Source organism: Poromitra crassiceps, assembly GCF_964638095.1.
Source record: "Poromitra crassiceps genome assembly, chromosome: 13".
In the NCBI taxonomy this organism is placed as follows: domain Eukaryota; kingdom Metazoa; phylum Chordata; class Actinopteri; order Beryciformes; family Melamphaidae; genus Poromitra; species Poromitra crassiceps.
In genome coordinates this window covers 16,378,446-16,395,825 of record NC_139644.1, presented here as the reverse complement: position 1 = coordinate 16,395,825, position 17,380 = coordinate 16,378,446, and the positions used below count along the sequence as shown (strand labels likewise).

The 17,380-nt window shown below is 45.3% G+C and overlaps 2 protein-coding genes across 2 annotated transcripts; one reads left to right on the top strand and one right to left on the bottom strand.

Annotated features, from left to right (window-relative positions):
* Positions 1 to 2,250: 2,250 nt before the first annotated feature.
* LOC310788012 (G-protein coupled receptor family C group 5 member C-like) lies at positions 2,251 to 6,404 on the bottom strand (the record flags this gene model as incomplete). Its single annotated transcript, XM_083649477.1, has 4 exons — positions 2,251 to 2,966; positions 3,423 to 3,562; positions 3,654 to 3,763; positions 5,411 to 6,404. The coding sequence occupies 4 exons, from the start codon at positions 6,402 to 6,404 to the stop codon at positions 2,954 to 2,956; spliced, it is 1,257 nt and encodes a 418-aa protein (XP_083505603.1). The 3' UTR covers positions 2,251 to 2,953.
* A 5,972-nt stretch (positions 6,405 to 12,376) lies between these two features.
* btbd17b (BTB (POZ) domain containing 17b) lies at positions 12,377 to 16,169 on the top strand (the record flags this gene model as incomplete). Its single annotated transcript, XM_083648524.1, has 3 exons — positions 12,377 to 12,470; positions 14,412 to 14,697; positions 15,095 to 16,169. 3 exons carry the CDS (start codon positions 12,377 to 12,379, stop codon positions 16,167 to 16,169), a joined length of 1,455 nt encoding a protein of 484 aa, XP_083504650.1.
* Positions 16,170 to 17,380: the final 1,211 nt, after the last annotated feature.

Sequence of the window (17,380 nt, the reverse complement as noted above, 5' to 3'; positions counted from 1 at the left end):
AAGACATTTGAATAATTGTACAGTTTATTCCACTGAAGAATACATGACATATAACCTCTTAAAAGTGTTGTAGTCAAGTCACTATATATGACGAGTCTCAAGTGCCCAGTGTGCAAGTCCGAGTCGAGTCCCCATCACCTGAGTGCAGACCGAGTTACTGAACATGAATCCACATGTAGGTGGAACACACGTGCCATGCCCGTGCACAATGACAGCTATCAATATCTTAAGCCAAATTATTAGGGCGTATTACAAACTAAAAAACTCAATCAAGTCTGAGTCCTCGTCTCCAACTTCCCACTCGAAATATATGAATACTCGAATCCAAGTCATCAGTGTTCGAGTCACAAGTCCTCCTGAAAATGAGTCTGAGTGCGACTCGACTACAACACTGCCTCAATACTGAATAGTTATTGTCCTGTCTATTCATTCATTTCAGTTTGACTGTGGTGAAACCCTCAGTCGTGTTTGTTTGTGTGTGTGTGTGCGCGCGCGCGCGTGTGCATGTGCGGTTGTCCACACAGGGTTGTCACAGTGACAAGGAAATGTATTGAGTGGGAACAGATGCTTGTGATTGGTAGTGTTGCTCTTTGAGCTGAACCCAATCACACAGCCACGAGCGACCATGTGCACAAGACAGCTATTCATCTAGGAGTTACAGTTGCTGTGTTTCAAAGGTAGTGCTTTTGATTTCAACTGAAGTCACTGACCAGGAACACATTCCTGACACTTCTCATAACAAGGCCATAATAGTGTGGTGAAACATTGTTAAAGTGACGAGTCCCACTTCCCACTTAAATAAGAATTTTGTTCTTAATTGTCTCGCCTGGTAAAATAAAGGTAAAATAAAATAAAAATAAACTTCTCCATAAAGACAACTTATCAGTTCTGCATTCATGAGATACTAGGCATCGATCCCTACTAGGCTCGCCCGCTGCCTGGCCTCGCCCGCCCTGCAGCTCGCATACACTGCGTGGCACTTGAGCAATTGTGATGTCACTGATGATGTCATAGACATTGTGACATCGTCTATGACATCAGTGCTATGACATCATCAGTGATGTCACTTGAGCAATTGTGGTTTACCATGACCAAGGTCATGGTAAGGTTGCTACGGGTCGTTCCTAAGGGTCCCAAAAGCAAAATGGACTCGAACACTTGTTTGTTTAAATCTGTATTGTCTGCTCTACGTTTAATCCATTTCAGAGTGATTTCCTTCTCTGAGCGCGTGTTCCTGGCTGCTGACAGAAGCCTACAGGAGGACAGTGAGTGATTGGGAGAAAGCCTACTCATTCTGCTGCTAGGCAGCCACAGCTCACTCTGAGGCTTTTCGTGTGTGTGTGTGTGTGCGCGCAGCGGCAAATGACATGTGAATAATACCTCTCCCTGCAGAGAGGGGGAGAAGTCGTAACAAGGCAAAGATGCAGTTGTCAGTGCGAAAGCTCTTTTGTTCTGTTGCAGCAGTGTATTGAACATACACGCATCTCAAATCTGAATGGCTGCTATTTAAGTCATTGCAGTCCAAAAAGCATAATATACTCACTATAATACAAATAATTTGTCAATGTGAAAAGATGTGTGTGGTTGTGCTCACAGCTTACTTGCTGCCCACTCGGCTTCTTACATAACCCAACATGTGCACACAGAGCTCCCAGCAGCCCCTCTACCGCTGCTGCCATTGTCAGGTATTGCAGTTTAATCAGAAATTTCATGTGATTCCCTTCCACTGCCCCAAACAACGCAACAAATAATTGTTTTCCCTCGGTGGGACTGAGAGCATTAAGCTCCTAAATTCTAATGAGGAAAGAACATTGTGTGGACTTTTCTGTTGCCGTCAGTGAACGCAGATTTTATTTTTGGCCGGTGGCTTACAGTAAAAGCGAGACTCCCACAAGTTCACCCTCAGCGCCACATGAAGTGGTTTTAAGCTAAGCCCACACACACCACAATAGCAGAGTCTGTCCCTGCAAGGGGCCCCAGGTAAAGCGCTTTAAGCTTATCAAGCCCACATATGTAAATAACACACTGCTGTGAGAGGTGCACACTTTCATCCATGTGACACTGACACTTCCTGTTCCACTATCCCACGCCCGCCTCTTCGTGGAGGCGTCGCCCACCAGTCTCCTCTTTTTACAATACAAAGGGCCAACAGCCACAAATGATTAAATAACGCTTATAGTTTTTAATAAGTTAATAATAAGAAATAATCACAATGTAATTTTACAAGTGAACCAACATAACGTACACTAACCAACAGATTCACCTATTTTACAGCCAGATTTACGAAAATAGAGAAAACAAAAATACATACATTATGAACAGGGTTATCCTAGTGATCATACAATAAACAACAACTTTTAATGTGTTTGTGAATAAGAACTAATATACCAGTTAACTCATGGGTAGGGCCTCCTAGGCTGTTTAACCACTTGTGATTTAAAGACTGCTTAAAGTTTTCAACTAGCCTGTATTTCCAGTTCAATAAAAATAATTTAAAAGCAGGGAAATATTTCTTTTTGACATCATAAATCTGAGAAAGAGAGACAGAGTCCGGGAGGTGTGGACGCAGCAGAGACCATTAGGTACCGTAAACCTCAAACAATTCATCACTCTCTCGCTCTCTGCTGACGACTTACTTGAATACCGCGCCAACGCACGTCCACAAATCCCTAAGAAAACCATGTCAAATGGAAACCTGGTTGAAGGTTGACCACATGTGTGCCATAAGGCCAGAGTGAAGTAGAAGCGGTGTCCATCCCACAGACCGTATAGCCTCTAGGTCTCATCATCCATCTCCCATATCGGCGTTTTGGTCCTCATCTCGTTTTCGACACCCAACCCTCGTGCACACAGACACAGCACAGAGGAGCAGTGCGTGAAAACACCCGGGGAAATGAACCAAAGAGAGAAAAACCAGAAGTCGGCAAGACAGGAACTGGGTGGGGTTACTTATTCAGACCATGTTCCTGAGGAAGAGAGAGGGGAATACAATATCAAATTGTGCATCAGCGTTGTGCAATTCTCATTTCATTTCATCGCGGTAGCAACTGGGTGCATGTGCGATAAGAATGGGACGATATACGCTCATCCCATGATACATTTCGATATGCGATATGCGCTTCAATACAACCACGATACGATGTAATAACGAATAAAAGCTCAGTGACTACAGTGTGACTGTACAGATTTATGTTTCTTTCTGAGCCACGACTCTGTCCAGCAATGGAATTGTTTGTTTTAAACACTATTTAAAATCATATAATTTCAGTGGAGAGCTTGTGAAATTGTGATGGGCCAGCCGTCTCCTTTGTGATTACTACAGCAGAATAAAATGTACTTAATATCACAATTCCTTGTTCTGCATTTTGCATTGCGATGTATCGGCCCATCCTTATGTCCGATGTGCTGTCTTGTCTACTCACACTTCCTTATGTGTGATGTGCTGTCGACTCGCGTTGCCTGCAGCATTGGACAGTCCTGAAGGCGAGTCGGTGGATCGAGGGAGGGAGACGCGAGTTTCCGGACTCAAAGTGGGGGGCGTAGCCCTGTGGAACACTTGGCTCTGTAGAAACCCACAAAGAAATGACGACATCATCATCATCATCACGTTGATTGGTGCAGGGCGTATTATAATGTGTTTTGAACATACTCACGTTAGCCAGAGCCTTGCTAATCAGGGCTAGTTCAGTGGGCTGGTACACAGCGCTGCGTAGCTGCTGACCGTTCAGAACGCCATATGGAGACCCTGTCCCTTTGGATAGTGCTGAAGAAAAGTGGGAGGAGGATTGCAAAGAAAGAAGAAGAATTCTCAAACTGACAAGTACAGTATGGATAACAGAGTGGCATCTGACGCCGTCAAAAAATGTATTTAGTCGACTCTCGGACATGAGATAGAATCATTTTGGAATAGTTCTGGGATGAGTCCAAGTTCTACATCGGCAAGGCCCAGAAACATCAGAAACATCAATGCACGCTAGGTACATCTGCCAGTGTTTGAAGAGGATACTTACTACCACAGTTTCTATGGCAACAGCTGACATTTACTCAAGTCGGCCAGTTAACTGGTTTGTCATTAATGAGACCATTTGCTGCATCTTTCAGAAAGACACGGTACAGTGTCAAGATGCCATAGGATTCTAAATTCCAAAAGTGCCTAAGTACAGTATATGACCCATTTCTGACAAGGGCCAGGTGAGGGACGACGTCCCTGATGTCAGAGGACAGGTGAGAGACGATGTCCCTGATCTCAGAGCCAGCTAAATTCACCAAACCTGTCCCAACATCTCCCTGTTGTCTCTCTAATTGGTTTGTGTTTGTCATCAGGCAAAAGCTCTGGGAAACCTGAGACTGATTGTTTCATCTGTATTGACAACAGTTCTATTGTGTGTATATAAATGATAGTCTGGAGATGTCAGCTTCCCAAGCAAATCATTGCAAATACATTAGATTGCATTCAGATCGTCTTCAGAGATATTATAACTTTAATTTATGATGGCGATTGGTGTTTGAGCAAGCTTTTGCTGCACCTGCCTCATGATATTGGCCAAGGACACAGCCCTAAGTAGATCAGACTTTTGTCCTAAAAAGGGCGTGATGCGTGAATGGCACAGATTTGTCTTGATCCTATAAGTAGATTCTCATGGGCACCGCCACAAAGTAATACACGGGGAGAAAAAAACAATCCATCGTTTCGGTGGTTGGCCTGAGGCCACGGGCATTTAAATAATCGTTTTGGATTTTAATAGGAAGAAATGTGCGTGTTACAGCACAGATCTTATCGGGTCCACTTTATTGTTCCAGGCACGACCTGGCTTCACCTGGAACAGTTTGCATGGGAGGCAAAACCCTCTTGGATACATTTACAAGTCAACAGCTTCACTGGCTGGCATGCTAATTCGATTAAGCATGAAGCTTCTGACATTGTGACAGGCAATTAAGCATGAAGCTTCTAACATTGTGACTCTGGAAACTAAGGATGCGCCGATATGAAAACTTTGGTGGATAGATACCAATAGCCGATATTAATTGGTTATGGCCGATATTTACCAATATCTACATACAGTAGTACAGTACATACAGTAATGTATGAACGGGAAAAAAAATCCTCAACTGCTTTCCTTTGTGAAAAGAATTCTGCTATATTCCTGTTTTACTGCCAGGCGCCTGCTGCTTGTGTAAGCATGATTAGGCTGGCATTTTAGTCTACAGGCAAGTTGCTGTTTGCATTAAATTATATTTGCCATCAAGAGCTTGTTTTCCTGGGTTAGAAAAACGGTTTGACAGTGATGCTTTGCAAAACAGTAACAATCTGCCAATTATTTCCATGACATTTTCTGTTGATGGAAAAGACAACAGGTGTTCAACTGCTAATAGCATACGGTTAATGATAGGCCATAATGTATAACTATACCTGCACTAGCCTCGTCCATAGAGAAGGCCTTATTCTCCATGTATATGTTCTGATGGGGCACGGGCACCTCCTGCTCCCTCAGGATGTTGTCATAGACCAGGTTCCTGGCAGGGTGGATGTGGTCTCCGTCATGGGGCTGCTCCTCCTCCTCCTCCGGGCCCTCCTGGGTCAGTAAGCAGATTTCTGGGATGGTGTAGAGGCTGAGGAACACCCAGGCGTTGAACACCACAGCTATGGCCAGAGTGGGGTCGTCCCAGGTGGGGTTCCCGGCCACCCGGTTCCCGTGGATATACATGACGACCCAGGCCACCCAAACGGCCATGGTGACGACCCCGGTGGCCAGGATGAAAGCTCCGTCTCGACGCCACTGCTTGTGCTTGTGCGTCAGCGAGGGCACTGCCATCAGCACCACCGCCAGCAGCAGAGCCATCACATAGGTCAGTGCCATCACAAAGTCCTGGTTAGCGATTTGGCAGGACAGGTCGGAGACGCCGGCCACGCCTCGGAGGGGGCTCCTGACCACAGTGATGATCAACCACTCGGTGTTGATGATCACCTCCACCATCCAGAGAGCCAGGGCTCCCAGGCAGAGCAACCACCACCTGGGGCCCCGGCCACGCCGCTCCAGCAGGGCCAGCCACAAGCCGTGCATCACCAGGCAGGCGAGGCAGCCCGAGAACAGCACCCCGAAGAGGAACCGCCGCACGGCACAGGTGGTGAAGTCCCGGCCCGCGATGAAGGCGAAGGAGAGGCTGAAGAGTCCAAGGGTGAAGACTGGAACACTGGCCTGTAGGGCGACCATAGCCTTCCTCTTCTTATCCGTCACAAAGGGCAGGCTGGCCATGAGGATGATGAACAGGACTAAGGAAGTCACCACTCCGGCAGCAGCGATGGCCTCCACTACGATCCCCCACAGCGTAAGCAGGTCACACATGTTGTAATATAGGGAGCTGATGGAGGGACCGCACCCTTTCGGAGCCTCGGTAGGATCCATGACCATGGCTTCACTGCAGATGCAAAACAAAAAGCTGCAACAAGAATAACACAGTATGAGTGATGCAAACTCATGGATGGTCAAAAAGGTGACAGATCGGATACCAGGGCAGACGTGAAACTACTCAGGAATCATTCACTTAGGTGCCCAAATTTGGGATGAAACAGGTGACTGCCACGTAAAGGTCACACTAGTTTGCATCCCTGCAGTATGGACAGACATGGACTATTTTTGCATTTCTTAGATGAAGCAATGATTGACATGTGATTGTCATACAAAAGACTCCTATTGACTTTCTAAAAACAGAAAAAGGGGGATGTTTCAGGGATGATTATATCACAGCACATGGTGTGGTGGTGGTGGTAGGGTAGTCTACTGAAACAGTAGGCTGCCTACCACCACGTCACTGATTCCTTGTTCACCCATGTGTGGAACACCCAAGGAATTCTTATACGATCATTTGGAATCACATACTCTGCAACACAAATTATTGACCAAATAACTCCATCCAAGTCTCTAATGAATCCTAGAATATCTCTCTCTCTCTCTCTCTCTCTCTCTCTCTCTCTCTCTACATTTAATATTCAGATTTTGCTGAATTGACACATTATTGCTGTAGTAAATATAGTACAACATTTACACGATTTTGCAGTGAATTGTATCACTTCTTCTCAGCCATGTGCTCACCACACCATTTTGCATACAAAAAAATCTAGTAGCCTATTTAAAGGCTAAAACCCAGTGTAATTCCCAGTAGCAAACATTTTTAAGCTTTGGACATCATGCAGCCCAACATATTTGCTCCCGAGATAGGCTGCCATTCGAAATAGAGGTGAAATAAGCTACAGCTGCATAACCCCTTGCTCAGCTTAATTGCTCCTTATGCAAAATCATTACCAGGTCTAATCACATAATACATTTTAGAAGGGGATACTACACAAATTAAAATAAGCCCATAGGAATATTATGATACATAACGTTAATATTTCTGGGTGTAATTTCTTGTTAGAGGCATCCTATCCTAGCGTCTTACCTGTGCTGATAACGATGAAAATAGTTGCGCCGCTCCAACAGGTGGTTCAGGTGTTCGAGAAAAGATCAATCCGCCCTTTAAAAGAAATTAAGAAAAAGAGAGGGGGAAAAGTTCGCTTTGACCGGGACTGTGTTGTGGACGTTATTAGTCCAGTATATGGGATAATTCGACCAAGTCCTGATCCGCTCAAATGCCCAGCACTTTGGGGAGGCTGGATCCTTGTTCACTCAGTCCTTTTTCCGCCCACACTGCCTTTTCATTGCTGCAGGCTACCATATTATCGTGGACTCGCCCGCACTGCCCGCAGCCATAATCAACGTAGGTTTCCTGTAGTAGCCTCGTTCCTATCCTTGCACCTCAACTGAAACAGCATGCGTTCTGTCTCTTGACCCAACCTCCCGGAGGTTTCTAGTGTTTGCAGCTTTGCATATTCCATGCGATTATTATAGGACCTAGTCTACTTGTCTCAGCCAGTGCAGACAAAGGGCCCACTCACCTCTGAAGTGAGACTACTAGTGCAGACTCAGAGTGACATGGCAACAAAAGTCAAACATCAAGTTCTAATAGTTTTCTCAATTGTATTGATTATTTGAAGTGTATTTAAATTAATGACTTCATCACTTAATGAAGCTGCAACTGGAGGTAAATTTGACCCACTTTCAGCACATAATAGGCCTATATGTTGTGGCCTATATCCTACTTAGTTCATTTTCAGGATAACTCAAGTATTGGCCTACTACTGTCGGTGGCTAGTTTAGTGTGCTTTTGCCCTTCATTTGTAAGCCCTACTTTACATTTCCCAGCACCATGACATAGAAACATAGAACGAGAGTAATCATTTGGTGTAGGCCTACTCCCCCCCCCCCCCATTGGATTATGGCATTATTTCATGTAAGAGAGACCCAGTCTTCATTATAAGGGAGAGACTGTGCATCCAGTTTGGAGAGCCACCTGGTGGGTAGTATTGATATAGAAGAGAAAATGACTCCTGTATTTTCCAATTAAATAACAACAAATCAGATTAGACAACAAAGTGGATCTTGTTATCGATCTTTTGCCGGCCATGTCAGTTAACAATTTGATAAATAAGAGCATTGGACAATGTCATTGATTTGAGGCGTTTAGATTGTCCCTACTCTGTGAGTTAGAAATATACTCTGGAATAAACGTACATACCTCATATGACTGAAAGAAGTATAAGGAACATAATATAATGGCTGCTTGATCTTCTTATATTTATATTGTAAGAATATTTTTGTTTTGTGTAGATTGTATCGGTGACTTTAGTTGGAACAAATTGGTCCTCTCAGATTATGAATAGCTGTCATTTGAATAGCCTATGATGGTATCTGAACAGAATATTTTGAAGATATTTTCATCACTCTCTCCCAGTCTCCCTCCGCCTGCTTGTTTGTCTCAACTGAATCGGTGAGTGTGTACTGTATGTAGTGTGTAACACACACACACACACACACACACACACACACACACACACACACACACACACGACCTTGATCATCTCTCTTTCTTACTCACTCATGTAGCCTAGTTGTAAAAAAAAATTGGAGAATTTGAAATCAGACACTATTCCCTATCGTACAAAAACACCAAAAGCCTACAGAATATAATTGAACTAAATGTCTATAATATGTCACATTGCAGTGCTTTGAAATGAGCTGATAGCAGACTGCAGCATCTCCTACATTATTCTATTATGTTTATGTTGCTTTTTTTTTTACACTTAATGTATTCAGCATGCGGTATTGAATGTTTACATCAAAAGCAATTTGTGTCATGTTTTGGAGGCCCGGTTGACTGATGCATCCCCAGGGTTTCAGCAGCACAACAAGGTCATCTCTAGGACACCTTGCTGATGCTAATCATGCTAACATTTAGGCAGCACTAAACTGTACACAATGTGATGGAGCCCCCTGTGGCGCAGGCGCATCGATCCCTCAATGGATGTCGTCCCGAGGGGAGCTCTCACACAAATTCAGCAGCTTGTCAATCCATCCCCAGTGTCTGTGGTCCGGTTAGCAGATCCTCAATAGAAGCTGATCTCAATGGAGAAAATAGCACAACATTAATGGGGTTCATGCAGAAGTCAGTTCAAATGTTGGAGAGTGTTGGTTTGGGTTACTGGGTTTACATCTGGCCCATATGGCTCTGATTTGGCCTAATGCACGCAACTAGAGTGTTTGGGTTTACAAGCAGGGATGGCATATGGGTCCATGCGCACTGTCATAAATGTCAGTGCATGAGCCCCATCATTTTTATATTGTGTTACTTCCTGCCTTTTCGACACAAAATGGCTGCTTTGGGTTTAAAGTCGAACTGAACCCGTTCGTCACGTGCATATGAGTCCGTTTCAGACTGAAAACATAGTTTGTCTAAGATGACAGGTTGAGAGGCGGGTCATAGTATCATGTCGATGATTTTATTTGACAATTCTGGGGACTGGATTGGGCTTTGGCCAATCCTGGCGTGTTCCGCCTCCAAATTGAGTGGGATTCAGAGTGTTGTGGCGCTCCCCTCGGGAAGAGCCTTTTGACGAGAGGTTAGTGGCTGAGTGGAGCTCAGCGAGCCGCAGGCAGCCAGCTGCCTTCGTGTTGCCGAGCGGAGAGTGCAGCACGTTGGCCTGGAATCTCCGAAGTGCGCCATTTTCTACTTCATTTGGAAGAGAAAACTATCCTGAAATTAAGATTTGATTGACAGCTGCATGTCGTGATATGATTGGTTGAAATGGGGTAGAAATTTGATAGTACTAGGTGACGCCAGCAAACTGTACATTAGCATTGTTATCAATGAAATCTTGAAAAATGAACTTTTGATGTGAAAAAGTGTGAAAAACGAAAGAAATTAGATTGTTGTGATTTTCTTTGCATGCATACATTATTAAATAGGTGCACTGCATACCCAGGTATTTGAACTAAAAGAAAAGAAAAGTCATTTTTGGGTTCAGCTCGACTTTAATGTGAAATAGACCCATTGAGGTGTGTGGGGGGCTGCAGAGAAGGCAGCCAGGTGGCTATGGATCAGGAGGGGCGGGGGACTACACAGGCCACTAGACACAAGCTAGGGCCTGATCAACCCTGGTTGCTGTAACACGTTTCCATGTTACAGCTGAGCTACACAACAATTGCATGGATTGTGGTTTTTTGTATTAACAGTAAATGGGCAAACCCATCTAAGCATACAGTATTGGAGCCCATGCAGCCATATTTTCCACTCACATGACTATCATTCTTATGCAACTGCACCTACCTTCAGAACGTGACTGAGGAGATGGATGCTATAGGATAAGGTACCTTGTCTATAGCAGTATAGTCCAGTTTGTTGTATCTAGCAGCTTCATTAGGACACAGCAGCACAGCTCTCCTCTGAGAACCTGTCAGGCTATTCATAGCTCAGGTAGGGGTGCCCCAGGACACCTCTTCTTCTGCATTTTTTACTGGAGCCTGGCAGCCCTCAGGGCGCCACCACAACCCAATTCCCATCGAAAATGGTGCCTCTCATTGTCTGTAGGTGTCATATCCGAATTTAGATTTTGGACAGACATTTTATACACATTTATTTGAATGCAGCATGTCACTATAAATATTTTAATCGGAGTAATGGCATCTTAGCAGCTTGATGCATTGATTTTCATCTCAGTCAGCTGTTACAAGCTGACAGTAAGCTCATCTCTCTGAGAAGATTTGAACAGGGATCCCAGTATTGACCGGCCAGTCTGTGACAGAAGGATCGATGCTAGCTGAGCTGGTAAATAAAGGCTCATTTAAATCCCCCTTTAGACATTTCTTTGACCTCAAAGTCACGACCACAGGGGTTATTCGCCAATGTCATATCTGCTACAGGACTTGCCACTGGAACTCACTTGCACCATATATCCCAGCTATAGCGTGTTATTTTAGGATGTATGGTTCATCATGTGACTCTTAAGCTCACTCTGAGTAGTTAAAGTGTTTAGTATTGATTGTCAATGCCCCATCATGGAGGTTAGCATGTTCCAACTGGCTGTAGCAGCCCATTAAATGCATGCCCAGCTTGTATTGTTTATTAACACTGAAGTCAAACCGAGCTGTGTTTTGAGTGATGATGTGTTATGAAAGGTGCAAAAGCCTATTTTATATGGTAGAATTTTTCAAGGTGTATATGCCCCTAATATGACTAAATAAAAATTTGATTGGCACTTGAATTGCATAAACAAAACTTTGCCTTCAACTGATGAGCAGACCCAAACCTAATGCACTTAGGCCTATCCTGCCATTAGTGATAGATTAAAATGCCAGAAAGAACCGTGCCCATCTAAAAAAAATAAATCCTATAAACGAATTATGACTTTAGATTGACTGCAGTTGCAGTGGTGACACATATTAGAGCCTCAATTACTTTTTGGACAGATACTCTCCAAGGTAAATTGCTGTAATTAATTGACTAATTATATTGCACAGATTGCCCTCTACTGAGAGATCATAAACCTCATTTTCCTATTCTGAAATCGGCTCCATTAGCATGCCCTTAAAACCTGGAGCACATGAAATATTGATTGTTAATAGCACCTAACCAACCCTAATTTCAAAACTCGAGCCAACATTAAGCCGAGTCCCTGGCTGGCCTGGTGCCACCGATCAATGCCATGTATAACATCCAAAAGGGAGAAATTCAAAATCAAATCCGTCGTCATAGCAACGCCCCTGCCAGATTCCACCAATCAATGGAGATGCGCCCGGGAAAGGCCATGCAGCGTCCTACATAAAGAGTGCGGGACCGGGAGCCGGGCGCCACACAGGGCAACGCACACCCTCCGCACGCACACCACACTAAGGCACCGCCGCAAGGACACGCCGGGGCAGGAGAAGAGTGGCACAGAGACAGGACGAGAGGAAAGGACCAAGGAGGAGCAGCTGTGGGACAAACTCAGAAGAAGATAATGATGATGGTGCGCTCATGTGAACGAAGAATCCCTGCCTGGGTCTATGTGGGCACCCTGCTCCTCTCACTCCACCTCCACTCTATCACAGTTGGAGGAGGTAAGATCACATACAGCATCAGTTTTAAACCGAGTCTTGTCCATTATTGTTCCTTTTTTTTATATAGGCTATCCTGTAAGGGAAGCTGTGTTGTTCTATTTCAGTCTAGCTTCCCCCATACTGTCAGTGGGTAGGAGGGCACACAGTGGCAGTGTGCAGGATGGCTCTCACCCAGCCTTGGGGCACGGGGTTGTTGTATCTGTTCTACTCATCCTGTCCTCATCTATCTGTCTGCCGGGCGCAGGGAAACACAGGCAAGTCCATTTGCTGCCTGCCTGTGCGCCAGCTCCGTGATACAGTACAACGTCTGGAGAAAAGGTTACTTACTTTATCTCTCTAAAGTAGATCAGACTTGTTGACCGAATTAACTGAAGGCCACATTCCCATGTGTTGTCAGATTCTAGATCAGTATTGCTGTTGGGATTCCTCTGGAGCACACATTCATCTAACTGTGGATAATATTTAGGAACCGTGCAGAATGTTTTACTTCGTGTTTTCAGCCCTCCTGAGCTTCAGTTGAAGAGAGACACTTTGTCATTCTTTATTCATAACTGTCATTTTTCTTCTTGGAACTGAATCTCAGATTCCCCCCCCCCCCTCACAGCATCAGAATAGGTAGCATACGAGAAATACATTTCACAATTTTTCAATTGGCTGAACTGTAAAACAAGAATGCCAAAGTCATTTGTCACTGTCCCCCCCCCCCCCCCCCCCAGCTCAGCTGGCTCAGCAGGGTGCCTAGCTAATTGGAAAAAGGGTGACTTTGAAGCCAAGGAGCTTGATTGTGGCGGAGATATGAAGACTGGGAGACAGACCGGGGAGCCAGGAGAGTACTCCCCATGTGTCTCATTAAAAACCCACAGTGCCGGGCCAATAAGGCTGGGCGATGGCTGTGGCAGAGCAGCATGGAGACAGCAGCTTCTCGCTGAGTCTTTCATGTGTGATGTGCCACTTGCACTTACGCTCAGGAGGACCCTAAGCAGCCATCTGTAATGGCGCTGCAAAGTCAGGAAATGGTTCCTGAACACCTGGCGTCTGAGCTTCTCTGAGTCAGCCACCTGGCACCTTACTCTCTTTATCTATTAATTGAGACGGCAAGAATAGGAGGAGGTGCAATTCAGCTTTTCACTGATAGAGGGCATCATTTTGTGGTTTAGTCATATGGGATTATATGGCACTTTTCTAGTAGGACTGGCAGAATACCCATCCCGGTGGGACTGGCCATTTAGTCAGCCCTCGCTCACAGAGTTGGCATGGAGCCTCTCCTCTCTCTCCCCAGAGGGCTTTCATCGTCCTCTTCAGTGGGTGATTACAACTCAGCTCACCCGTGTGCTGCTCCGTTCACTGGCTGATTTAAACTGCGCTCACCTGTTTGTTGCTCCACTCTGGAGCTCTCCACGGCGCTGAAGCTGTGTTGAGGCATTTTGGCCACTAATTTGCCATTTTTGCCCATTTAGTTTTATTTTAATTACGCTACTCAAAGATCCGGCTCGATTAGGTCACCCGCAGGGGTGCTCTTTACACTTCCTGAAAGATTCAGCCCGATCGCACGTAAAATGGCATAGCTGTGGCCGAACACAATTCTGCTCGCTCACTCACTCACTCACTCACTCGCTCACTCACTCACTCACAGACAGACAGACACTTCACATTCTTGTTATAGGATGTGTCAGACAAGGTTGATGCAAGGTTGAACAGCACAGGATTTTTTCTGTGCAAGAAATATCAGCACGCTGAGTAAGGCCAATAAGATCCATTAGGGACCTGATGCAAATGCTGAATAGATCAGGGTCTATCCTACATATCAGAGTCCAGATAAATGAGAACAGACTCACAATTTCAGAAACAGCTTATAGCTATTTGCTAGCCCATACAGGTATACAGGTGATTCTCCCTATCAGGTGTTGCTACTCGTCCACTATTTTGCCCTCTCCTCCACAGCTGCCCTGAAGCCGGACTTGGCACTGGAGAATGGTGCCACGGTATTGAACCACTCCATGGCTTTGGTGCAGCGTATGGAGACGCTGCTGACCATGGGGAACGGGAGTGACGTCACTCTCCGGGTGCAGACCGTCAACACGGACGAGGTGAAGGTGATCCAGGCTCACAGCCTGGTCCTCACCCTGCAGAGTGACGTGCTGGAGGAGTTGCTGCTCAGCCACAACGCCAGCACTCTGCTTCTGAGGGAGCCACCTGACTGTGCTGCTGTCTTTGACAAGTTTGTCAGGTGAGGAGAGCAGGTGGACAGTTCACGGAGAGGAGAGGGACAAAAAGCATAGAGCATAGAGCACTTTTTTTTTTTTTTTTTTTTTACAATTTATTAAATAACTATTATTAGGTTTAATTAGTTAAACCCAAAATACAATTCAGGACATTGTGGGGCTGCTTATAGACGATAGTATTTTCCACAAATATTGCTCTTCATTCAGCACTTTACTTTGTGCTAAGAGAATAAAAAGCTCAATCTTGTGAAATATTTTAAAATTACATCCGTGACTCACAGGCTAAATCGGACTGTGCGTTTTTTCAGTTACTCAGACGTGAGGAGAGAAGACAGAATTATGCCTACCTCCAAATATAGCTTTATGACTTAAGATGACTATTCCATCCTTTTTCCCCTGCAGGTATCTGTACTGTGGTGACATCTCAGTGCGGTTAGATCAGGCCATTCCTCTGCATAAGCTGGCCAGCAAGTACCATGTTTGGAGCTTGCAGCAGGGTCTGACCCAATACATGACCCAACATCTGTCTAGCGATTCCCCCACGGGCCACGTGGTGGGCTGGTACCAGTACGCCCTGCAAACTGGGGACTTGGCCCTGCGGGACAGCTGCCTGCAGTACCTGTCCTGGAACCTGTCCTCTGTGCTGCAGAGCGGAGAATGGGGCTCCATCAGCGAAGACCTGCTGCTGTCTCTGCTCCAGCGCTCGGACCTCATTCTGCAGAGCGAGCTGCAGCTCTACGAGGCGGTGGAGGCCTGGATTGGTCAGAACCAGCCTGCCAGCCTCACGGTGGAGAGTGCCCTGAGGTCCGTGCGATACGCCATGATCCCCCCTCAGCACCTCTTCCGTCTGCAGAAGCAGTCCCCTCTCATGCTGAAGTATTACGAGTCCGTGCGTGAGCTCCTGTACCTAGCCTTCCAGTTCCACTCTGCCTCGCCCATCCAGCTGGCCAAGTACTTTGACGTCAACTGCAGCCTCTTCACCCCCCGTAACTACCTGTCGCCCTCCTGGGGGTCTTCTTGGGTCATCAATAACCCCACGCGTGACGACCGCAGCTTCAGCTTCCAGACCCAGCTGGGGCCAAGCGGCCACGACTCCAGTAAGAGGGTGACATGGAATGCCCTCTTCTCCCCTCGCTGGCTCCCGCTCAGCGTCCGGTCGACCTACACTGAAATAGGCGCCATGCAGCCCACCCGCACGGACGCGGGTCGACCTCGCATCATCGTCACACCGGCCACTTCCAGTCCAGACTTTGCCGGTGTGAGCTTCCAGAAGACGGTGATCGTGATGGCAAGGCAGCAAGGGAAAGTGGTGGTTCGCCATGTCTACAACTTCCACCAAAGCACAGAGGAGGCCGGGGATTTCCTGGTGGATGCCGACCTGCAGCGCCGCGCATCCGAGTACCTTATTGACAGCTCCCTCTATCTGCACATTGTAGTAAAACCAATCTACCATACCCTCGTCAGCGCCAGGAAGTGAGGACAGGAATTCTGTGTCGACCCACCATCGCTTGTCCGGCCTCCACACCCACACAACCACACACAGCACCTGCTTATTGGTTAGGTGTGTGTGACAGCTCCATGAATGATCACTTTGTGCATTTTTATTTGTATTCCGACTATTTAGCAAGGAGGTGTCTGCTACCAGTTATTGACTCACCATTATAACAACAATTCAGTGGCTGAGCAATGATGATCAGAATACTCACAGTGGGTTTTCAGTCTTGTATGCATACTCAGAGGGGGGGGGGGGGTCTTTATCTGTACTGTATTTGTTATGGTTTTTAATGTTTGGCTGTTTCCTTGATTGAATGGTTTTATGAACTCATTAATGTAATGGTTAATGTTGTCTCCATAGGTAGAAGTTCTGCTTTGAATTCAAATGTTTGCTGTTGGTTTCATTTTAGAACATGAACATGAAGTAAAGAAGTAAAGAAGTAAGAAAATGAAGAGTCCACATACTGTATGTCTAATTCATGCCACTAGGTATATCCTTAATTAACATACCCTAGGCCTATATACCTTGCCGTTTACATACCGAAATGTATTTGAAGTACAATCCCATTATCAATCTTCCTTTGTATCCTGCAGCTCACATGCAAAACAGTGTTGTTGTTGTTGTTGTTGTTGTTATTATTATTATTAGTATTAGTATTAGTATTAATACTACATTATTATTATTATTATTATTATTATTGTTGTATTTTGTTTTTAGTATTACACATGATCTATTTTAAAGAAACTACATCTGTGGTGTCGTTTTCTTCTTGAATAAAAACAAGCAAAAAATGTCTATGATTGCCTATAATTCACTTACCAAAATCTAGTGTTAGTAAAGTTGCCAGAAAACAAAAGTAAACGGCATTGTATAATCTATTAAAAGCATTGTTGTAATTAATCTAATCAAAGTATACTCTGTTACATCATCTGTACAAAAAAATCTGTGCTTACGATAGCAACTACACAACCCATAAGCCTTTGCGCATGAGGCAGGAAACACGTCATCACGCAGTAGCGTCGGTGGAACCTTCAGCTGTCAGACTTTGGCCACCCTAAAAGTGCAGTTTTTGTTAGCAAACTAACTCGAACTGTATAGCCCGCGCCTACTTCATTTAAAGTTGTGCATCGATCTGCTAATCGATCCTCACCGCTGCAGGTTGGCGATAGAAGCACGGAGATTGCACGAAGATA